This window comes from Malania oleifera, chromosome 10 (genome assembly GCF_029873635.1).
Source record: "Malania oleifera isolate guangnan ecotype guangnan chromosome 10, ASM2987363v1, whole genome shotgun sequence".
Lineage (NCBI taxonomy): Eukaryota > Viridiplantae > Streptophyta > Magnoliopsida > Santalales > Ximeniaceae > Malania > Malania oleifera.
In genome coordinates this window covers 89532547-89557961 of record NC_080426.1, presented here as the reverse complement: position 1 = coordinate 89557961, position 25415 = coordinate 89532547, and the positions used below count along the sequence as shown (strand labels likewise).

The 25415-nt window shown below is 37.4% G+C and overlaps 1 protein-coding gene across 3 annotated transcripts in view; it reads right to left on the bottom strand.

Moving 5' to 3' along the window:
• Positions 1–530: 530 nt before the first annotated feature.
• Positions 531–25415, bottom strand: part of LOC131166336 (uncharacterized) — a 91383-nt gene continuing 66498 nt past the window's right edge. For all 3 annotated transcript variants that reach the window (XM_058124793.1, XM_058124792.1, XM_058124794.1), the window contains exons 21-26: positions 20740–20929; positions 19522–19621; positions 19100–19268; positions 18649–18731; positions 18457–18533; positions 531–1338 (exon numbers count right to left, since the gene is read on the bottom strand). In XM_058124793.1, the coding sequence (XP_057980776.1) occupies positions 1167–1338; positions 18457–18533; positions 18649–18731; positions 19100–19268; positions 19522–19621; positions 20740–20929 (791 nt within the window). In that variant the 3' untranslated portion in view covers positions 531–1166. The remainder of the gene's footprint in view (positions 1339–18456; positions 18534–18648; positions 18732–19099; positions 19269–19521; positions 19622–20739; positions 20930–25415) is intronic.

The window sequence follows — 25415 nt, the reverse complement described above, 5'->3', positions numbered from 1 at the left end:
ATATATATATATATATTATTACATTTAACCTCATCACCCCATCCACAAAATCCTGGATGGGATCCCACCATTTTAATGATGGAGGATACTGTAGTGATAATTATCTATGAGTTCTTAAAAGAGAAGGCAAGTCAAAAACAAATCGTACTATCATATAATTGATAGCATCTTTCTCAATTCTCTAATTTGTTTTCTTGTGGGTAATTAACTGAATAAAGTCCCCTATTTAAATTTAAATCTACATGTCAATTTTAATTTACTATCGAGGTACAATTCTGATTTCTGACCAACATAAAATAAAGCGTCGGTATAAAATTGGTGATTGCCAAGACTGTTCCTCTCAAAGAAAACCTAAAGCATATCAATATAATTGTGGTTAGTAGACGACAGTCCAATGTTATGCTGGTCTCAATACCGAAGCCCTTCAGAGGGATAAGATTATTTGACATCTAGGAGCATCTGTAGGTAACATCCAAGGATAAAAATTCAAAAGTTTTATATTTAGTCCTAAATTCAAATTCAAATTCAAATTTTGACAAGGAATCTGATTAAAATATTAGATAAGAAAAACTTCGTCCCATGCTGTGATTGATTAATTTTTTGTTAGTTATTGCAAAGGAACATTACGAATTGTTCTTCTTTCTTGCAGCAAACTCATCCTGGTTTCGAGAAGATCCCTCTAGTTTTGAGCACAGAAATCTCAGAAAATTACCTTTATATTTTTTTTTTCTTCATACAGAGGAGCATATATCCCCAGTTTTGCTGCTTGTATTTGAGTAGTTCATTGTTTACTCTGCTGAGATCAGTAGCCCCAACATGCTCTGCATGATCATTTGCTGCAGCCTCATTTGCTGCTTGTATTGATAATTTGCTTGTTAGCCAGAACAACACCTCAGTGTTTTCCCAAGCTCCATGACAAGGACCAAGATTTGAAATTCACATTTTTGGGTGGAGATGATAGTATATAAAAGACCTTCAAACTACTGTATCACTAAGCTCAATTGCTATTTCTTTTCACCATCTCTCTCAAGATCAGCTAAAGACAACTTAGCTGCCCCTACTTGATTCTCCAATTTTATTATTTTTTTGAAATCCTATTCTGAAGAGAACCTTCCATTGCCAACACAGTGCCAGCTCACAAGTATGACCAATGCCCAGTGTAGTTCTCAATTAATCTTAGGCTTGGGTCGTCTTGGCCTCAATACAATCCAAAGTACACCCAAGACAATCAAGAAAGCGGGGATGGTAGTCATGTCAACCTCCACATGAACCTTTCTCTCTCTGGTGCAGTGAATAGGGTGGAGAAGGGCTATAGTTGCATTCACATAATCAACAAACCTGCAATGTAATGAGATTCACAGATAGGCCATGAGAATGCGAATATGCAATTTCAATTGCTTGCCAAATTTACCATTTGACAGTTTTAAAGCATATGGGACAGCATAAACGCAAGAACAAAATGAACCTATCTATACCAAATTTCACCATGTCATTTCATATAACAAGAAGACAGTTGCTAGTGCACAAAATGACGACCTTGAAAATGATTCAAAAACAGTAGAAATACCTGTTCTGGCACACATACACAGCAGTCAGATTTTTCCATTTAAGTAGAATTCAAATCTCTACACCTTGAGGTATTCAAACATCAAGTCTTCCAAGAACATAAAGACCCAGCTATAATTTCAATAAATGATCCTGCTTTAACATAAACAGCCCAATCCAAACTTACAAAACTAGGAAATTACTATCTTGCAGCTGGACCTATTAAAATATTATCTTGCAGCAGGGCTTGAAACATCGGGGCCATTGAAACCATCCCAAATAATTTCATTCAATATCAAGTTAATTATGTGTCCCTTCCCTTTTATGATATTCCAAAGATCAAATATACCATTATGCAAGAAATTACATTCCATTGTTCGATACCTGGAACCTCTTTTGCAGAAAACACACAAGTACACGTGCATTAACGATCATATTTTTGCATATTTCCAAAGCAGTTCTGGGCCCAACATTTTTTCATAGGGGATACAAAGGCAGTGAAGAAAAAATGTTGAAAGGGAAAAAGAGAAGAATATTTGGAAATGCCAGGATTGCAGTCCGACCAACTTGTTTTGCATAAAAGTGTTCTAATAGATAACCAGTTCGCAGTCATCTAAATGAAGAAATTGCAAGTTGCAACAAATTTACAGCTGCTTTTGAGGTTGAGGTGTGCAAGTGATCAGCCATGATCATTATCTGGTGGAGGCAACTGCTCTAGCAACTGGCTCCCTATGGTAGGTAGGAACATATTTATCTATAGACAATTTAACTCTCCTCATCCCACTAAATTACAGTTGGCCTACCTGCGTGCTCTAAGTCACACTGAACTGTCTGCCAAAACCACTTAGCAGAGCCAATTAGCTTCATCTTGGCAAATTGGACGCAGAATGCATTTGTCTAGTAGTCCTCGAGCCTACCTACCAGCATAGGAAGGTATTTCAACTTTGACCACCTTTGTAATGTCATCACTCAGCATTATATCTTGCCTAGATTGAAACATAGCATAAGTCGTTCATTGAGATGGAACTGTCCTACCAAGTCAATCAACAGTCCAGGAAAGAGATTTAGGACACTCATTTTGTTGGTCAAAGGGGTTAAGGCCTATATTTACAATAGCATCACAAGGAAGCTTGACCTCAGGGGACTACCAAATTCTCAAGAGACTCCAGGTGTACTAAGCCTAGGTTTACAATAGCATCATAAAAAAGCTTGACTTCTATGGGCTGCCGATTCTTAAGAGAGTCCAGGAGCACTAAGCCTAGGTGGAGGACCAACTTAAGCCTATGTGCCACGCAATGGAAATGAAGGTAGCCTATGCACAGGCTCTCGCACGTGGTGCTCCTGTGAAGGAACTGGAGTATGCACTGGACTAGACCTGATAGTCACAGATACCTAACTAGAGTGCTGAGTACGTAGGGTCAACTCAAAGACCAGCAGATTGATCTCCAACCATGATGATCTTATTGGCGGGATAGGGTTTGGTATAGTGAGATGTCATGTAGAAGATGATGTCTAGAGTTTGACTGCAGCTGGTATGAGTATGACACAGCTGGCAGACATTGAGGATGGCTATGGATAATGGTAGCTTGAGGAGATCAAGATGGTGCACTGATACCAAGTTGATGCAGAACTGATTAGCACAGGAGAAAGATGAAGAGAAATAAGAGAAAATATAGAGAAAAGAATAGGAAAATAAAGAGCAGGTTAAAAGAATATGAAAATAACGACAAAACTCAATTGGGATTCAATTCTCCATGCCCCCAAAGTTGTACACATTACACAACCAAGCTTTTATATGGACCTTTCCTAAAACCAAATATGGAAAAATAATTTAGAAAATAACAGAAAATTCCTAAATGAGGAAACATAATTTGGAAATAATAGCAAATTAATGAAATATAATAGCAAATCCATAAATGCTGAAAATTACATGATTAAATCCAAATAATCTAAATTATGTCTATGGTAAGCACGAAGATCTCTCTAAGTGTAATCCCCATCACTTATTAACATCATGAAGCTCAAAGAAATGGCAGGCATAAAAAAAATGGGTTTACAACTTCACTTAAATTTTACTTATTGAAAAGAAAAAACACTTCGAGTGAAAGTTACAAATGCTTCGGAAGCACTTAGAAATTTATTTTTCAGGTTCATCCACACTCATTTCTTTGCCAAAGCATCATATTGGCAATAGGGAGTTCCTTCACTTTTGGGATGAGCGGAGGACCACCGGATAAGGAATACTCCTCTCTCCTGTAAGTTTCCTTATTTACTTTGGGCAACGTCATAATTCTCATGTTTCTAATTTTTTGGCTTTGATGGAAGCAACAGATATTTGAATGTCTTCTTCAGGAAGAATGAAATGAGATACAGATGAGTTATCCTATTGCTTGTCAAGCATGAGTGATCATGATCCTGTTTCTCTATCTCAAAAGCCAGATTAAAGGATTTGGACCTGTGATCCCTCAAGTAATGATTCACATAGATATTTATTTGAACATTCAACCCAAGGCTCTAGCAATGATCAATTTCCATAGCATTCTTTTATTTGGAAATTGAGGACACCTTCAAATATTAGAGCCTTTTCTAGGTCTATGGTTCTTCAGCAGACTAATGCTAGTGATTTGTTATAGATAAGAAGGCCAAATAAAGCTTTGTCTCCAAATGTTTTTGTTCTATGTTTTCAAAATAGTAGACAAATACTCCTCTTTTTTTTTTTTTTGACGAAACTAGGAACAAAGTAGAGGCTAAGTTAGAATTATGAAGAGAAGCTTTAGAGTTTAGAGGCTTTAGGATAAGTAGAAATAAGACATAATATATGAAATATAATTTTAGTAATGATAGGAGGATTGGAGACAAAGTTAAACTTGATGATGAAGAAATAAATAACACTTGTAGATTTCGATACCTTGGATCTATTATACAAGTTGAATGAGCAATTGAGGATGATGTAATGTATAGAGTTAAAGCAGGTTGGGTAAAATGGAGAAGTGCTTCAAGTGTGCTCTATGATCGTAGAATACCCTTAAAATTGAAAAGGAAGTTTTATAGGACAGCTATAAGACCAGCTATGCTATATCGATCGGAATGTTGGGCGACGAAGAAACATAATATCCAAAAAGTAAAAGTTGTCAAGATGAGAATGCTTAGATGGATGAGTGGTATAACATTGAAAGATAAATTAAAGAATAACATATTCGCGGTAAGTTAGGTATAGCTCCTATAGAAGATAAGATAAGGGAGGGACAACTCAGATGGTATGGACACTTGCAACGAAGGTCACATAGTGCATCAGTGAGGAAAAGTGAGTTAGTTACTGTTTGGAGCAGTAGAAGGGATAGGGGTAGACCTAAAATAACTTGGGAGGAGATAGTGAGTAAGGATTTAATATCCCTAAATCTGTCAAAAGAAATTGTCCATGATCGCATAAATTGGCGGAAAAGGATTCATATAGCCGACCCCACCTAGTGGGACTTAAGGCTTGGTTTTTTTGTTGTTGTTTGTTTTCCGCATTATGTTTTCTCTTGGTCCATGCACCAGCTGAAACCGATAAAACCGACTGAATCGAACCATTTCAATCCAAACGATCCAGTTACACACCTGAAATGGTTCGGTTCAAAATTATAAACCAAGACATATTTGGTTCCATTTTGGTTTTGCAAATGTAAAAACCAATTGAACAGAATCTCAAAATACACACTTAAAACAAACATGATTTGGCATTGAGTTGTTCAGCGAAAATCTCCTCTTGCTCCTTTCTTCTCTTCTCTAATCTATCTCCTCATCCTCCTTGCCTCAAGCTCTCCACACCTCCTAGGGTTTAAAATTTCATTGCTCCATAGCGACGTTGCAAATCCATATGGCCAACTCTTAAGACTCAACTCTCAAACCTAGCAAGGATTCTCACCTCTTGGACCATAACCCTAGCTCTCAGGTTTGGGATCCTAGCCCTGTCAAGCTTAACGAATCACAACATTGATTGGAAAGTATTGAACAAAGAAGATGTTCTTTCAGTCAAGTTCCTGAATTTGAAAGAAGTTTGCAGTGCTGCCATCATGAAGGGTGGTATTGGAAAATCAAGAGGTTTTAGTTATGAGTTCATGTTTTCTTTTCTTTATCTCAATCAGCGTGAGAGGATCTCTAAAATTAGATTTTTTGGATTTTGATTCATTGGATCTTTTCCTTAATCCCACAGTCCAGAATAAGGATGGCTTAAACTTGGGTTTTGGTGGGTTTTCCTGGAAATCTCTAGCTATGCTCCACAAAATTAAAGGTATATTTATCAAGTGATAATTGCTTGTGTGATCTGCATGAGAAAATATTTAGATATGCAGGCAGGGGCTAATATTATAATGAAGAAGATTGTGGAGGCTCTGAATAATATTTTATGAGGGAAATTGGATTGTAATAATTGATTCAGTCTGATTTTCATGGTGCTCAAACAAAAAGTTCAATTAGGTTCTAGTTCAGTTTAAGGGGCAATTTGGTTCTTAGCTGAACCGAAAAGTTTGATTCCATTAAATTTTGGTCCAAACCGACCGATTGCAGTCCTAGTTTGGAGTTCTGAGGAGAATTGGATTTGTCCCTCTTCGAAGTGGCTCTTCCGACAAAATTTGTGGCTTTCAGTAGTTGTGAGGGGGAAAAGCTTCTTTGAATGTGTCGTACTTGGTTGAAGCAGAATGCTAGGATTTTAAAGGTCATATATATTGGTGGGCATTGGTGCAATAGTAGTTGTCCCCCCCCCCCCCCAACCCTTTTAGGAAGATATCTTGTCCTTTTTATTTTTTTGGTGATAAACTAATAAAATTTATTAAAGACGGCAGAATGTACGAGAAGAATAAAACAAAAAGGAAAACAAGGAGAATAAAATCCTCCCTTTATATCAAAGTAAATAATTACAAATTTCCCATTCTAGGCCCCACAAAACCAAAATCAATGCAAGAGAGCCAACCAGTCCCGCTGCATGTCTTCCAAAGAGATATGGCAAAAAACAAATCCATTTGCTAACAGTTGCAAAGATGAAAGATAAGTCTACAGACTACTCAAAAGAAAGTTAGAAGACCTAGCCGCTCCTTTAGCATTCCTTTCCATCCAAACACACCAGATTATAGCCATACTGGAGCATCACCATAAAGCTTTCCTATCCTCTCCTTTACCAAAGCCTCTAAATGTGATGGAGCAAAATGCCTTCAATGTGAACAGACACACCCAGCTCTCACCAAATATAACAAATATTTTTTTTCCAAGCCAACATGTAGGGACAAAGAACAAACAAATGTGCACGTCTCCCCACTCCTCAAGCAAAGGACACAAATACCCCGAGATTGGGCGATATTGGGTCTTCTCTTCTGAAGCAAATCATTGGCATTAATTCCTTCAAGTACCACAATCCAAATGAAAGCTTTAATTTTTCAGGGAGCTTTGGCTCTCCAATTCGAAGGATACAAAACAAATTTATCTGCAAAAGGGTCATGAGTCAAATAAGAAAAAAAGGATGTACAAGAGAATTCCACAAAAGTATCTAAGCTCCGGAACCTTTTGTCACTTCCTAGATGATTATGAAAAGAATCAAGCAGCCAATTCAAAAGGGCTAGCTCAGTAATCTCTCTCTCATTAAGATTTCTCCCAAACAGGAAATTCCAAAAATGCCCTTCTCCTTGTGGAAGAAAAAAAGCGAAAATTGGAGTATCATGGAGATTTGATAAACAAAAAAGATAACAGAATTTAGCAGACAATAGCCTATCCTACACCCAATGGTCTTCCCAAAAATGAATTCACTCCCCATTACACACTGTATACTGGACCTTAGGAAGGAAATAATCATAAATCTGAGATACAAACTTCCATTACTCGAATAAGTAGTAATATTTTCCACTCGAGCATCCCACCCATTTTATATTATTCCAAATTTACTTCGAATTACCTTATGCCAAAGAAATTACATTCTAAAGGAAAGTGCCATAATCATTTTCCCACCAAAGAGAAGGGTTTTTGGACACCAAACTACCCAGGCCCAAGCCTCCTTCTCTTTTAGGCCTACACAGTCTTCCACCCTAAAAGTTGATCTCTAGTCCCCTCTCCCCCACTCGCCCATAAGATATCCTTCATTAGCTTCTCCAACCTCCTTCCCAACCTCACAGGTATTCTAAACAGAGAAAGGTAATAAAAAGGTATAGAAAATAGACAAGTATGAATGATGGCAATACAACCCCCTAGACTGAAGAAAGCTCCTTTCCAACCCTCCAATCTCCTATCTACTCTTCCATAAATAGGGTCCAAAAGAGTCAGCATTAGGATTACCACCTAAGAAAACACCTAGGTATGTAATAGGCCAATTTCACAATGGACACCCTGCTAGCCTAACAAAAAGATCCACAACAATACCTACGCCGACTAGGCCACTCTTAGTAAAATTAATCTTCAACCCAGATGCTTTCTCAAATATCTGTAAAATAGTCAACAAGTTAACGAAGCAACCCTCATAATCTGATAGGAAAATAATAGTATCATTTGCAAACTGAAGGTGCAAAATGATGCAGTCTTCGTTACCTACCTTAATTCCATCCACCAACCCCTATCTACACCTCTCTCAATCATTCTACTCAAACCATCCACAACAATGGTAAAAAGAAAAGGAGAGAGGGGAACACCTTGTTTTAAACCCCTAGACGCACAAAATCAAGACTTAGCCTCGCTGTTAACTAAGACAGAAAATGCTAGAGAGGAGAGGATAAACACCCTCTAATCCATTTCCTCCACCTCAAACCAAAACCTTTTCAAGCCTTATCCAGGAAACTTCAACTCACCCTATCATATGCATTTTCAAAGTCCAATTCAACACAAGCCCCCTCTTTCTTCCTTCGAACAGGAACCTCAACCACTTCATTAGCTATAAGGGTAGCATCTAGAACTTCTCTATTACCTGTAAAAGCACTCTGACTAATAGAGATAGTGTCCTCCAGAATAGCCAATCTTTTAGAAAGCACCTTAGCCACTATCTTATAAACACTAGTAGCCAAACTAATAGGTCTAAAGTCCTTAACCTTAACAACACCTTCTTTTATGGGCACCAAGGTGATTAAATTAGAGTTCATACGTCTATTCTCTGCTCCATTATCGAAGAACTCAATAAAAATTTTAAAAGTATCACCCTTAAAAATCTCCCAACTATCTTGAAAAAAAGCCATATTAAACCATTTGGACTAAGAGCCTTCTCTCTATCCATCTCAAAAATAGATCTTTTGATCTCCTCTTCTTCAAAAGTTCTCTCTAACCACACAGCCTTATCATCTGAAATAGGGCACCAATTCAACCCCTCGACCATGATTCTTCCCTCATCTTCTTAATGAAAGAGATTCCTATTAAAATCTGTAATTAAACTCTCAATATGAGCAGGTTCCTTAATAATCTCACTTATCATCCTCAATTTCTTTAATAAGGTTCCTTCTCTTCCTCCCCTTTGCCACCCTATGAAAGATTCTATAATTACAATTCCTATATTTGACCCAGTTCATTCAAGATTTTTGTCTCCAACTCATCTCTTTTCTAAGGATTACTTAATCAAACTCGTTGGACAACTGGGCTCGTCTGCCAAGAACGTCCTAAAAAAGAATTCCCTTAGAATACCCTTTTTATTAGAATGAACATGACCAAAAATTTTAAATTTCAAAACTTCCAAGTATTCTTTTGAATACCACAATTTTCTCATAAAACAAAAACCTTCCACAATGCATTCTTTCCACCAATGCCTAACTTGATTATGAAAATCAGGATGTGCCAACAACATATTTTCAAATCAAAACGGAATAAGACCCCATTTAATAGGATTTGATTCAAGAATCAAAGGACAATGACCAAATATCACTCTAGGAAGAAATTTTAGAATAAGAGTAGGAAAAGTATCTTCTGAATCAATGGTAAACAGGAACCTATCAAGCCATTGATATAGTACCCTCACGAACCAAGTAAATTGGGCATTTGAGAGTGGAATATTTTTTAGATCACACTCTCTAAAAAAATTATCAAAACCCCTCATACTAGAGGTAATCCTAGAGCCTCCCAATTTCTCATTAGTGGCTCTAATGATGTTAAAATCACCCCCAAAACCCAATTGGGAGAGCACAACTCATAGACCGCAACTAGTTCCTCCCACAAGACACCTTTCAAATGGAGAATATTCAGTCCATAAATCAAGGTAAACCACCATCGGCCCTTTCCTTTACATCCAGAAGAACAAACATACTAGCAAACCTAGTATCTCAAATAATCACAATATCCCCTAAGGAACTCGTAAAGGCTAAACAAACCCAATCTTTGAATCTAGATTCCCAAAAACTACTAACAAGAAAGCCATCAACCACCTCTACTTTGGACTCTTGAAACATAACAACGTTTGGGACAGCCTTAGCAATGATCTCTTTTATCTAACGACGTTTACTAAGGCAACCCAAGCCTCCAACATTCCAACTCAATATCTTCATTGTATCACCTTGCTACCCCTAACCCTCTTACTATTCCCCCCTCCATAGTTAATATTAGAAGCTAATGTTTGCAACTCTTATTCCACCCTCTTCTTTTTCCTTTCATAAGTTCTATGGGAAACAGGAACCTTAACAGCCTCACTTAAAGGGTAAACAACAAAAAACACCCTATCCTATCCAGAAGCTCCCGAGGGTCTTGGCTGTCCCCCTCATTTCCTAGTGGATCAAGAGTTAAAGTCCTTCCTAAAGTATCTAATTCTATTTGGCAAAAAGGTAATTCTTTTCAATACAGTCAACCACAGGTGTAGGCAAGATACCTTTGCCAGAATTAATTAACTTATTACAAGTAATAGAATAATCAATCCCTTAATTAAGAGCATTCTCAGAATGAAATAAAGATTGGTTGTGAGAGGAATTATCCGTATGATTTTCTTCAGTCAAAGCTTCCGCATCAAAAAGAATACCTGGACCTATAGAGAAACTAAAAAAAACAACCTGATTGTTCAGAGTTGAAAAGACCCACAAAAATCTCTACCTCCTGCAAAGGTGCCTTCAGCTTTAAGTTTTCCCCTCATATAATATCCATATCATTATTAATGTCCTCAAGATGAAAGGAAGTCAAACAAACATCCTCGAATTATCGAATCTGTTCCAACGGCAGATTATTATCCTCCTCATCCCAATCTTCCAATTCATCATCAAAATCTGGTAGCTTGCATCTCTGTTTTCCCTTAGAAGGTTGTGCAGAAATTTCCCCAATTTTCAGCAGGATCCCAATCTTCCTTTCAAGGTCTGCCTTCTCTGCATCTTCTGGGTTTTCTTCTGCATCTCCTGCTCCATCAGTATTTTTCTGTCTATTCATAAGTTTAGCAGAAAAAATACCTGTCTTTACATGCAGAGCTGTCTGGAATCTCTCTTTGATGATTGACAAGTCGCACAAGTCCAGCTTGTCATGTCCTTCCTCACCCTTAGAACTTTCTGATTTCTCCCCATCCCCCTGCAATATTACTGAAGTCTTCAGCATATTAACAACAAATTTTTCATTCCTTTCTTTCAACATTGTCTACGACTCTCACAAACTGGTTGAAAGATTGCACCTATCCATCTTCATAGCATCTTCCTCCTCCTTCGAATTCACTGGCATCCCCACTTCCTTATTCTCCTTAATTGGTACCTTCAATGAGATCTTTATCTCCATCTCACCTGGGTGTATCGCACTCAGGCCCCCCACACTTGAGCTAGATCACTCATTCAGTTCTAAGTATCTGATTGAAATAGACTTCTCCTTTTCCATCCAAGCTAGACTCACTGATCCAGTCCATTTAAAATCTCTTGGGCCTACCAGAAAAGGAAGGCTTCAAAACAAGGCCTCCAAGCCCAAATTGTGCAACATACAATTTCTTGTCCACTTCCACTATCTTTGGCTTAAGCTTCATTCCATTAATAGTAATAGGCAGGACCTTTTTAAAGTTTGAATGAGGATTAGGCCTAATTAATGCCCGAGGATCTCTGCTGTCTGTTACCTTCATCTCCATTTGACGAATTACAAAAGGTCCACCAGCCTGATGCTTCCTTGCCCTCTGGAATTCTCAAAGAAAATTTGCCCCCAAAATATAACAATTTCTCAACAAGAAGCAATTGCCAAAATAGTTTGACACAAATCTAATAATCAATGAACCTCCTGAAAAATTCTTTTTTATCCAAGGAAATTTAGTATTTTTGCATCCAAAATTCTGATAATTGTCTGTGGGTCCATTGGATCTCATTATCTAGCAATACACAGCAAGAGAACTCATTCCCCGCATCCTCCAGAATTCTAAGAGTTCACGTTGAAGGGAGCCATTCCAATGAGAACACTTTTATGTCTATCTTGACTGAAGAAGACATGGTGATATCTTGGTTAGCAGAAGAAGGAAAGGATAAAGGTTTCAATGAGTAGGATGCTGGTTTTATGGGCAAGGTGGTGCCCGAAAGAAGAGAAGATGCTTCTGGGTATCCTGAACGTGCTTCTTGCGATCAGGTTCTGCTGGTCGAGAAAGTTCCTGGATGGTGCAATTGTATTTGCTAATAGGAGATGGTTTTCAGATTAAAGACAACTGCTTTAGGAGGCTGCAAACCTGCTTCTGGTATTACCACTGATGTTCTGCTGGTAAGAGAATAATTTTTGAAAGAAAACGAAAAGTTATGGTTGTTCTGACAGATTCGATGACACTTGAATTGTGAGTGAGAAATCTAGGTCACATAAAATATCTATAGAGATATGAAGGTTTGGCGATGTAGGCAGGGAAGAGACTTGGGAGGGTAGGGTTCTCAAAAGAAGAGGGGAAAAGAGACTACCATGCTTTCAGTCTGTAAGAGAGGAGACTCAGGGAACAAAGCATCATAACCCTCTCTCCTCCTCCTTATACTCTCTTTCGTTCCCAAATATATTTCTCTGTGTACCATAAAAAGTTACAAATGCTTTGTATCATTTTTATGATTGTATCTACCCGAAAAAATGGTGGTGTTTAGATTAAGAGTTTACTGTGAAAAAAAGAAAAGATGTTTTTATAGAAAAGAAAGTTTTTGATTGAGGAGAAGAGAAATACAAGGATCTTAAGAAATCCTCCATACAAGAGGGAAAACCGAAAAGAGTTGAAATTTTTGGTAAAACGGAAGACCCAACACAATGATAGCTCTCTCCCTCTATTTATAATATACATCAAGTACATTTTAATGACCATAATACCCTTACTAACTCTCACTTATTAACACATTAACACACTAATAATGTTGAATAACTAAAATAACCATCAACATTCCCCCTCAAGCAGGGGCATAGATATCATATACTCCTAGCTTGTTACAAATGAGTTTAACACGAGCACCCCCCCCCCCCCTCCTCCAACCCCAAAAATGGTAAACAAATCATAAACTGCATATCAAATTAAACATAAGTGGTTGTAACGAGCCTTTGTACAAGTTTCTCCCAAACAAAGTGGTAATAACTTCAACGTGTTTTGTCCACTCATGGAAGACTAAGTTGAAGGCAATATGAAGAACAACTTGATTATTACATCTCAACCCTATGTACCAAGAATATGGAAAAGCCAATCCTTCTAACATGTTTCTCACCCAAACAAGCTCACATGTAGTGAACCATGGCCCTATACCCTGATCAACACTTGACTTGGCCACTTAAAATTGTTTCTTACTCCTCCAGGAAACCAAATTACCACCGAAAAAGATACAACAGCCAATTGTGGATCCCCAATCTGCATAAGGATATCCCTGAATATAAGTATGACCTTGATCTCGATATAAGAGACCTCTCCTTGGTGCACCTTTGAGATATCTCAAGATGCGTATTGCATCCTAATGACCTATCCTCAGAGAATCCAGATTTTGACCCACAACATATTTTACAAAAGATATATTTGGTCAAGTCACCGTGAGATAATTCAACTTTCCAACAAGTCTCTAGTATCACCATGGTTGGGCAACAAATCACCCATGTCTGCAACTAGCTTGCTGTTAGGAACCATAGGGGTATCAACAAGTTTGGATCCAACAGCCTAGTCTCATCCAAAAGATCAAAACATACTTCTTTGTGACAAAACAATTCCTATATGAGATCTAGATACTTCTATGCCCAAGAAGTATTTCAATGGTCCCAAATATTTCGTCTGAAGCTTGGTTTGTATGACAATGAAACATGAAGAGATACATTGCACACCGATGAAGTATGACAACAAAACATAAAGTGAAACATGCACGCCACTGAAGGCCATACTAGTACAGTACTAAATTGACCAAACCATGCTCTAAGAGATTGTTTTAAACCATATAATGCCTTATTGAGCAAACATGGTAAGCTTGATTCTCCCTAAGCAACAAATCTAGGTAGTTACTCCATATATACCTCTTCCCAGTATCACTCTGCAAGAAGGCATTCTTCACATTGGGCCTGGTGGCCAAGGATATGAATAGACGTAATGAGGTAAGTTTGACAACTAGGGACAAAGTGTTAGAATAATCCAAACCATACACGTAAGTACATCCCCTAGCAACAATTTGTACCTTCAAACGAGTCAAAGAACCATTATGGTTGACTTTCACAATATATACCCAACAATAACCAACCACCAATTCGTCAAAAGGAAGAGAGAGCAATTTCCAAGTACCATTGTCCTATAATGCACTAATCTCTTCAACCATTGTATTGCTACACCCAGAGTGATCTAAGACTTCAAAAACAAATTTAGAAAGGGCAACAAAGGATAGAATATTAACAAAACAATAATACGAGGATGACAAGAACCCGTGGCAAACAAAGTTGGGGAAGGGATGTTGTGTACATGTGTGCTTACCTTTTCGGACAGCCATGGGAGGATCAACATCATGGGAAATATGATCATTAGATGAGAAAACCAAAGGCATAGTAGTAGAAGCTAGAGGGGACTCTCTTCCTTGGAGCCACCCTTTTAAATACACCCAAAAATTAGAATGATCAAGATAATGAGGACTCAAATTACTTGGAGACATAGGTGGTTGACTAGGTAAGACAACAAAGAATTTGGAAGATTTGGCAAAGGAAGAGACTGATTGAGATCTAAAGCACTCAAAGACAGAGAGCAGTATGGCGTGGACTAAAATAAGATAACATCGGTAGAAACAAAGAACTTATGCAGAGTAGGATTATAACAACAATATCCTTTTTCAATACACAAGTAGCCCAGAAAGACACGTTTTATAGCACGAGGGATCTAACATATCCATCTTAGGGGTTAGCTAATCAAGAAAGGACACACACCCGAATGCATGAGGACGTAAAGAGAAAATAGGTGAATTAAGAAAGAGAATGAAGTAGGGAATTCTGCCACATGATAAGTTAACAAGCAATAATTATAGCATCACCCCAAAAACACTTTAGTAGCATGCATTTGATAAAGTAAGGCACAAGTGACTTCAAGGATATGTCTACTTTTCCTATTTGCAACCCCATTTTGTTAAGGGATGTGGGCACAAGATGACTGATGAACAATATCAAACAAAGCCATATAGTAGTAAATTGAGTATTGAAATATTACTAAGCATTATCACTCTAAAGTATTCGATTGTGAAACCAAATTGGGTGTTTATTTCAGAACAAAAGGCACAAAATATATTGAATAACTCAGAAAAATATTTTATTAAATAAAGCCAAGTCATCCTCAAATAATCATCCACAAGGTCACAAAGTATCGGAAACCCAACTTGGACACAACTCAACTATGACCCCTAACATCAAAATGGACTTAACTTGAAAGGGCTCGCTGCCTGTTTATTTACTCAGGAAGCAAGACACTGATGTTTTCCCAACTGACAAGACTCACAATCATGACTGACACAGGACTCAAATCAGGAACTAGTAGTTTCAATTTTTCCAATGAAAGATAACCAAGGAGACATTGGATTTGGAATGGTGTGGCAGCAGCAGTGCTGGCAGTAAAAGGAGATAGTGGCTCAAAGTGATAAAGTCTCCCAACTTCAAGCCCTCCACCAATCAACTTCCTCATCTTCAATTCCTTAATGACCGTGGAATTAGGAAAAATTGTTATTCAAGAATTCATGCATTTGGTAATCTTGCTAACTAATATAAGGTTAAAAAGGAAACTTGGAAATAGATAAATCCAAAGGAAGAAAAATAGAGTTTGTGGGATAAGGATTTACAATCCTAATTCCCTTAACGGCAGTGGCAGGTCCATCGACAAGAATAACACAAGGAAAAGTTTTTAGGACATTAGAGAATAGAGAAGAAATTAGGCATACCTATGATATGATCAATGAAAGCGGAATCTATAACCCAAAGACAAGGACAAGAAGTACTAAATGACAGGCAAGTTGTAAGGTTACCTATCTAAGCATATGGGATGCAATGGGAAGTGAAGCTTGTTGGGACGCTTGATACTATTTCCTCGACATAGATAGTATGCTGCTCCCCACTTGGGCCCAAAGGTGTGGACTCTATGGCGACTGCACTAGCAACACAAGAAGGTTTACTAAGGAGATCCCAACATTGCTCAATGGTATGAACTCCTCATCCATAATAAGCACACTTGCGAGGAGTGCCTTTACCTCGTCCATCTCTTCCACCACAGCCACTGAAACCACCTCGATAAATTTTGCAGCTGCTTGATTGAAAACTAAAATCACCCTGCATGGCAAAGGCTATCCTCTCAAAGTCAAAGGTACATCTAATGCAAGGACAAGGGAATGTGTACAGTAAGCACGTGAGTGAATTTCCAGCCACCGTTTTCCGTTTTTTTCTCCTCTGCCATGTTCTGATTCCTTCTCTAGACAATATTATCAATCTGTTAGGCCTATTTAAAAATTCCAACCCTTTTCAACCATGCATTCATGGTATTCCGTTAATCTCTGTTCAGGATTAGTGGAGGCTTCTTTGTGAATTTTTTAGAGCAGCATTCATATGTTCAGTTGTGAGGCTGTGGCAGTGCAATATCCATCGGTGAGTCATTCACCTCATCCGTGGTTGTGTCAGTGCTTCACATAGTTTGTGATTTTCCTGATTAGTTTTGATTGTTCTTCTGGTTTGACATTGGTGTGCTTGCTGATTTGTGAGTGTTGGGATGGAAATAACTATGCTCAATGGTCTAAAGCTGCTCAGATTTATTTAGGAGGATTAGGAAAATCTGACAACTTGCTCCAATCTGATCCTTCAGATGAGAAGAGAAAAGACGTGTGGGTTCAAGAAGATGCCTTGATTGTTTTCCTCTTATGGAAACCGATAGAGCTACAGATTGCAGGATGTGTATGCATCTAGACACGTGCAAGGAGATTTGAGATTATGTCAAACTTCTATACTTTACTAACATTACATGTATGTATGATTTATTCCAGCATAGTCATCAAATTGAGATTCAAATCGTGAATTCAAATTCCAATTTAGTGAATCATGAATCGATAATCAAATCAAATCGTAAGATTCAGTACAAAATTTGAAAAATTGATTCCAAATGGCATGCACTTATGTACAACAAAATAAAATAGCAAAACACATTGAAATTTCAACAAATATGGATCAATCATGCTGTTAACTGGAACGGCGCTTGTCGTTGAAGAAATTTTGTAGGTTTGAATCCTACCATGATCTATTCAAGTTTTGTAGGTTTGAATCCTATACAAGGAATATATATTACCACCACTCCCAAATTTTTCACTGCATTCCATCTTATTCCAAGGAATAACTATTATGCGAACCAAATGTAACCTTAGCCCCATATTGGCATCCCATCCATTATCTTACATGTGAAATTTACTTTTAATAACTTTGTGCCAAAGGGAATTCTTCCTCTGAAGGAAATCGCCAAAGCCATTTACTCATCAAAGCAATGTTTCCAAAAACCAACTTCCCAAGACCGAACCCCCACTTCTTTTCTCGACCTACAAAGAATCCCTCAACCAATCAAATGATCCCTCTTCTCCCCCACCCCAGATCACAAAAAATCTCGAGTCTCAATACTTGTAGCTACGCCCACAAGATATTTAAAAGTAGACTATAAATTGAGAGGGATACTAGAAAGACAAGCCTGGACATGGTTGGTCTCCCACCTAGAGAGAATGAAGCACCCTTTCAACCATCTAACCTCTTAGACCTCTTCACAGCAGAACCCCAAAACCCAGTTGATCTAGGGTTACTACCTGAAGGCACTCCTAGATAAAACAAAAGCCAATCTAAAATACCACACCAAGCTACAAAGATAACTCAGTAGATTTAGATTCACTCAATTAACACAAGCTAACCCACTCTTACCCAAATTTATTTTAAAACTAGAAGCCCCAACAAACAATTACAAATAGTCAGCACATTTGAAATTAGACTCCTTACGATCTTCTAGGAGAAAAATGATGTCATATGCAAATTGATGATGAGACACCACAACACCCTCTCTCCCTGCACCAATCCCCTCTTATTAGCCCTCTATTAACAGTCCTATGAATCAATATACTCAAGATATCCAGCAAAAGAACAGATAAAAAACCAAATTCATTGTGAACATCTAGAAGTTAAAATTTTGAATTAGATTGAAATTTCTTCACGCCATGCTCTGCAGTTGAAAGAATGCAGAACACACACAGACATCCCTACAATTCACAAGAATCCTGAAAGCAGAAACACAGTCAAACTAGTTAAATTTGATTTTTTCTTTTTATGGAGAATTAAATGCCTCAGGTTGTCAAATGCAAGTGTGTGGTTTCAATTCTTGAAAGTAACCACTTCATGGACAAAATGCTGGAGGATAGGATAGAATCCAGATGGCTTACCCCTCCCATGACCCCAGTTAGCTGGACCAAAACTCAGAAATAGCTTTATTTATCTCTAAATGGAGAGCATGATAAAATAACCAATAAGTAATATTCAAATTATGAAGATAGGGATTGAACAGCTAACCCTCTGGATGCATCTTCTAGGGTATATAGCAACCTTATAGCATCCGCATAACGCAATTCACCAGTAACAGTTGAAATCTGAAAGGAAAATTCATACTTTGTTATCAAAACAGTTAATAACAAACAGAAAAAGAAAATAAAAGTTGACAGAAATTATAGGAAAGGGAAAAGAACAAGTGCCCGTGGTACTCACTCTCCTCCACAAGCCAACAACATAGTTATACTTGCTGATTATCTCGCGCTCCCGAGATTGGAATAGCTTAAAAGTCTGTCCAGCTGATTCTGGTCAAGTCTAAACTGAGGAACTTTGGCCACACTACCAATAATATAAGCAAGACAATTGATCCTAGAAGCAATTCTTGACTTAGCAAATAGGAAATTATTTACACAAAAAATTATTTGAGGGCCCTTTCTTAAGTTTACAAGTTGCAGGTTAAAGGTGAAAGAAACTAGCCTGAGACACATGGTCAGCGTACATGGGGATCCAAGCCTGCCATGAATGAACCAGGTGGCAACATCACTTGCCATCTACAATACAACAAGTGGCCACAATCACTGCCCCAACAGATATTTCCAGTTCAATGACTACTCAACATGTCTTGCAAGATATCCATGTGCTAATATACTACACAAGGAAAGGATACTTGTCTGCTCCATGACTAGAAGACGAATAGCTGAATTGACAATCTTTATTGACTCCTCAAGGGTAGTCATGATGTAACTCCGAGCAATAGTATCAGACTGAAACTGAGAGATATGCCATCCTTGAGAAGTTATGGATAAAGGGTTGCATCCCACTGACCAAATCCAGTCCTATCATATTGCAAAAGCATGCCTCAGCGACAAGAGTTTAATCACAGAAAACTAAAAATCAAGCAAGCATGCATACAAGTAGGCAAGTGCTGAACATAATGTCAAGTGTGCATGTGCACGCATGCCTTTGTCGAATTTACTAAATATTCATTTTAAGAACACAGCATAGCAAATTGAAACATTATCAAAACTGAAAACTATGACTAATTAAAATCATCTTAAAGAAAAAATTTGGTGGTGTAACAAAATATACCTCAATTGCAGTCTCATGGGCCTGACTGTAAACAAGATGAGGAGGAAGCAAACCAGCTAGATGTTCAGAGGCAGCAGCCAATGCAGCTTTCATGGGCCTCCTAAATGACAGAACCAAAGGTCAGTGTCATTTTTTACATGCAGAAAGAACAGTCTCGTGTGAATTTCCAAGACAGAAAAGACCACCAATTTGTGAAGTAAGACTACTTTTCTTCAATGAGGTAACAATCACGTGTCAATCTGGAAGGGAAAAAAATAATATAACAATCTCATATCGTGGCTTAAATCAATGTTGCTTTTGAATAAATATCAACAAATGCCATCCTCATTCTGTTATGGGTGGTTATTTGCTATTTTAATGGAAGTATTTCCTGTTTAAAACAGAAAGGATGCACGATATTGCCAGTCACCAGCTAACATTATGTTCATGGATGCTAAGCAAAATTTTTACCAAAAATCTGAAGCTGTTAGGTGGTGACCTGGTGGATTAACAATGTAAATCAAGCTATTCAACAGTCCCCGTCTTGCATGAACCTGCCTTTCATGTGAAGAGGCAAATAGATGAACTTGAATGGGTTCACAGATGCAGACAGAAAGTAGTGCACTATAAAAAATATATCGGTTTTTTCCCCCAAAAAAAAAAAAAAAAACAAAACATAAAAAAAAAAAAAAACATCACTGAAGAAAACACAGATAACACAACTTAAACCCAGAACGTCCAGGAACAAGATATCTGATACCATGTTAAGCAACCACTTTACCTAAATGTTGTCAAGTGGAAGACAAACAATGTACAACAAAATATCCCACAGTGAACAACCTCAAAAGTTTCCACACCTGATTCCAAAAGCTATGGTTTTATATGCCTCAACAATATGGACTGTTGTTCCCAGAAGATGTTAACATGCAGTACTGTTTAACAAGGTAGATATTAAGCAGGAAACTGCTCAAATCTAATAAGGAATATTCAAAACTTCCAAAGCCAGAACCAACAGTTGCCTTCATATATGATATCATGTCATTTGTCAAGTTTTATCACCATCAGATCAAAGTCCCAGAGCTAAATAAGTTTTAACACCCTAAATGTTTTGCCAAAATAAATCCATTAAACAAGTAGCCAGACTACAATATGCAATAATGCCAAAGAATATTCAGATACTTGAAGAATGAACTCCTGACAGAAAATTTATTTGAGTTAATTCTGAATGTCTAACTTAACCTCAGGTCCCACAGAAGAGATTGCCCATTACACTGCAGATGGCTTTCCCAGGATGATGGTTCTGACTGGACAACAACAACCATGTCAGAGAGTGCCTTCGCTTGATAATGCTTGTCCACTAATAATGGATCACCGTGAATAAACCAGAAGATTGGAACTTCAAGTGTAGATCTACTATGGGCATGCATTCCTGAATATTTGGAAGGAGATTGAAATTTTAGTCTCAAAATAAGAGTCTAAGCATTTGGGCAAACAGATTATTTGTTTCAGTGTAAACGCGTGATATTAAGTTCCACCACATTTAGAATTCCGATTAAAACAACAGAAATTGGTAGTAAAGCAAGAAAATTATAAATAAAGCAAATAGGACTAGGGGAGTGTTAATGACAACGATACTATAAGATCTAGAATTGAAGTATTATAAATAAAAAGCATATGATGGTACGTATCTTGTATTATACGGGCCAGAAGGGCATTCTATTAAGCATATAAAGAACAGTAATCAATATATAACCATTTATCCACTGATTGAAATATTTAAACATGATCATCATAAATAGGAGTTGTGAACCTACATACTTTGCTCCTCAAAATAAAGAAATTATAGTTAAAAAAAAAATACAATCAGAAGGAGGGCAGTAAGTCCTCAAAGCTAGAAAGAAGAAGAAAGGAAAGAAGAGAAAACCATGAAAGATCCAAACACAAATCTCAACCTCCAAGAACAGTCTATCCAAACTCAAATTCTCAACTCAGACTCCCTGCTTACCATTCTTGTCTCCAAAACCACTCAGTCATGGTGCCAAAATAACACTCCACAAGAAAAAAAAATTCCAATCACTATTCCTTTTAACCAATTTCTCTAAGTGCAACTCCAGTCCAGACTGCAAAATCACAGCTCAAAAATCTGAGACCTCTCAGTCCTGGTATAAATCACTCTCATTTGAACCACTGCCTTCTTAGAAGCCACGCATATCGATTGAGAACTGCTATTAGCATTTCTAGTCATACCACAGGATTGTGCATTCCTCCAAGAATGAGCGTAATTTTCCTTATCCTTCCCATAGTTATCAAGCTGTAGAGTTCACCTGACTGCCTTCAAACATGTCCATTTGTGCACCGAGGGAACCAGCTGCCTTCTCAGGAAAAATGCCCATCAAATTAGTCCAGCCAACACCGAAGACCATCCCTATCTCTTCCCGAATCTCTGTTTTGAAAAGGATGAATGTCTTTCTATTCTGTTCTGAAAAACATCGTTTTCACATTCTCAGTCTGTGGAGTTGATGTGTGATAATCAAGCTGCTATTCATATTGCCTCCAATCCAGCCTTCCATGAGGAGCGGAAAAAAAATATATATATATATATATATATATATATATATATATATATCCATTGAAGTTGATTGTCACTTTGCTCAGGAGAAACTCGTGCAACCACTCATGTGAAGTCTGATTTGTAGCTTGCTCATGTGAAGTCTGATTTGTAGCTTGCTGATTCATTTGTAACAAGCTAGGAGCAAATGGTATCTATGCTCCAGCTTGCAGTTAATGGTCATTTTGGTCATTTAGAATTGTTAGTATGTGCTAGTGTTACATTAGTAAGCGTAAGAAAGGGTGTTATGGTCATTGGTATGTGCTTGACGCATATTATTAATTAAGGGAGAGAACTATTTTTGAGATTAGTTCTTCCGTTTTACCCAATACTTCGACAGTGATCATTAAGGAAATGAGGAGCTGGGGGTAAAAGATTAAATTTAAATGGGTTTGGAAAAGTGAATATAATTCGAAATTTTTCAATGGCTAGCGGCAAGAGGAGAAGGAATGTGATATAGGGAATTGGAAATGATATTGATTGATCTACAAGGAGATTACAAAAATTTTTGCTAATTTGTTTACTGAAAAGGATGTCTATAGGCCTATGATGAGGGATATGACTCCAAATTATGATGGGTTTAATATGGCTTTCTTTTAAGATTGATGGGATGTGATTGATGGGATGTGATTAAGGGTGATTTCTTGAATATTTTCAATGAGTTCTATTTTAATGAGATTTTGGGAAAAGTAAGAGCTCAAACTTTCATTGATTTGGCACCTAAAAAGAATAGGTCTATAATCTATTAGTCGCAGATTTTCGGCCAACTAATCTAGTGACTAGTGTGCATAAGATCATTGCAAAGGTTGTAGCTGGTAGAAGATACTGTTTCAACTGTTGAGTGCTTTTGTGGTCTATAGGCAGATTGTGCATGCTATTTTATTGGCCAATGAGGTTGCTCAAGATGTTTAGAGAAGTAAAGAAAAGGGGGTTGTTTTCAAAGTAGGCTTTGATAATGCTCGTAACCGAATAAGTTGGAGTTTTCTTGATAAATTCTATTTGAGAAAGGGTTTCGGTGAAAGGTGGTGGAACTGGATAAGTGGGTGTTTATGTAATGTCTCTTTCTCAGTCATTGGTAGTGGAGAGAGCATTTGTTGTTCTTGGTCCAGATGTCTAGTAGATTGTTCATTGAGCTATACATAAAGGGTTTGTTGGAGGAATTGGGCTGGGGAGTGAGTTGATTGTGGGGTCATGTTTTCAGTTTGTTGATGATGCTATTTTCATATTAGAGGATCATAGGAGTTTTTTGTTTTTGTTTTTTTTTTATTTAATGTTCTTACTATTTTGCAACTATTTGAGAAGGTCTTTGGTTTAAAAATAAATATAGGGAAGAGTGTGATAGCTTCAATTAATTTGAGCACATCTATATCTTTGGAGTTGTCCTCTTTAGTTGCATGTGTTATTCTTGATTTGCCTCTTATTTATTTAGGAGTGCCTTTAGGTCGTAATCCTAAGGATTCCTATGGTAAGGTGTCCAACAGTTTGGATGGGTGGAAGGGTGCTTTATTTTCTCTAAGTAAGCATATTACCCTCATTCAGGCATGTCTTACTAGTATTCCGCTAGAATCCTTGTCTATCTTTAGAATTTCAACGGGTATAGCTAGAAAGGCATAAGAGATTTCCTATGGTCTGGGGGAGGAAAAGGATCATCTAGTTAGTTAGGAGGTTTGTTTGTAGGCATAAGGAGTGAGGTTTGCATCTTTCGAAGTAAAATCAGCTTGTCAAGAATGGGTGAAATGCTAATTTGAGGATGAGATGTTCTTGTGACAGATCTTGGAAGGGTATAGCCTCTTTTTTATTTTTTTAATGGCAAACAAATATATACTATTTTTATTTCTTCTATGAAATAGATTAAGGGTAACAGGTACTGCATTCGGTTTTGGAAATACATTTGGGAGGGGGTTCTTTGCTTTGCACTTCTTTTCCTCCATTGAATGGACTGTCCTCACTGCAATCTATTTCTTCATTGTTTATTTCAAAGGGGGATGAATTCTCTTGGGATTTTCATTAGGGGCTCTTAAAGATTGGAAGGTTTGGAGCTCACCACCTTATTATGTTTGTTGGAGGGTAGGCTTCCTTCCTATAGGAGGGAATTTAAATTGTGGATTCTTGATTCTTCAGACTCACTCTTTGCAAGTCCTTTGGTTTTAGCATTTGACCCATAAAACCTGTTTTTCCAGCTTATTGTTTCATTTGGAAAGCCAAAGACCCTCAAAGAATTGAGGCTTTTATTAATTAGTTGTTCTTAATAAAGTTAAAACTAACAATCTGTAGCAGAGTAGGTGGCCTTTTAAGGCTTTATCCCCATATGTTTCTTCCCCATGTATTGATAGTTCAGAATCTGTCTCTATCTAGTTACCTCATTGCGTCTTTTCATGGAGGGGTGGAATAATCCATTTGGCTTATTTGGAGAGAGTTGGGTGTGCCTAGAGTCAACTGAGGATTTCTTGGCTATCTCATCTTCAGGTTTTGGGAGGGTAAAGATGGGTCAGCATTGCGGAGGGGCATGATTATATATTTTGTGGGAGATTTGATTTGAACAGAATGCTCGTATTCTCGCAGGAAAGAGGATGTCTTCATCTATGCTTTGGAATAGGAATCCGTATCTAGCATTGTTGTTGGCGTTTGCAAAAAGACGGTTCAGAGTCGTCTCTTTTTTCAGACTTGCAGTGTGATTGGGAGGCAGTGACATTTTCATATTTTATGTTTTTTTTTTCTTTTATCTTCGAAGTTTATATTTTGCACTTCCCATTCTCCTTAAAATCTCTTCTTTTTCAATAATAATAATAATTTTACACAAAAATTTTCATATTACATAATTTCCTTTTTTTTTTTTTTTTTGAAAAAAGGGCGGCTCCTCCTATCTTTATTAGAAAACCCATCACTTATGGCGGAGGAATACAGTGGTTCCAACTTACATAATTTCCATTAAACCACATTAAATTCATTGCATGTTAGCAAGAGAATTGTGGGAACATGTACAGTATGTTGAATGTTTCTTATTTAAATGAAGGAGCTCTAAGGGTGAGTTTGGCCCTCACTCTTGCCTCAACTTCCCCATCTCAAAAGTAAAAGTTGGGTCGCATGTGTTTGGTAAACAGCTTCCCAACTTTTGAAGCCAGCTTTTAGCTTTTTTGGTGAACTTTTAAAAGTTAAATATTTGAAGATTTTAAAAGCTAGAAGCTAGCCTTTTCTCCAACAAATTATTCAATTTCAAATATTACAAAACTATCAATGCATTAATTATATTACTATCAATGCATCAATTATATTTACTAAAAATACATATCTATTTTAGTCATTTTAA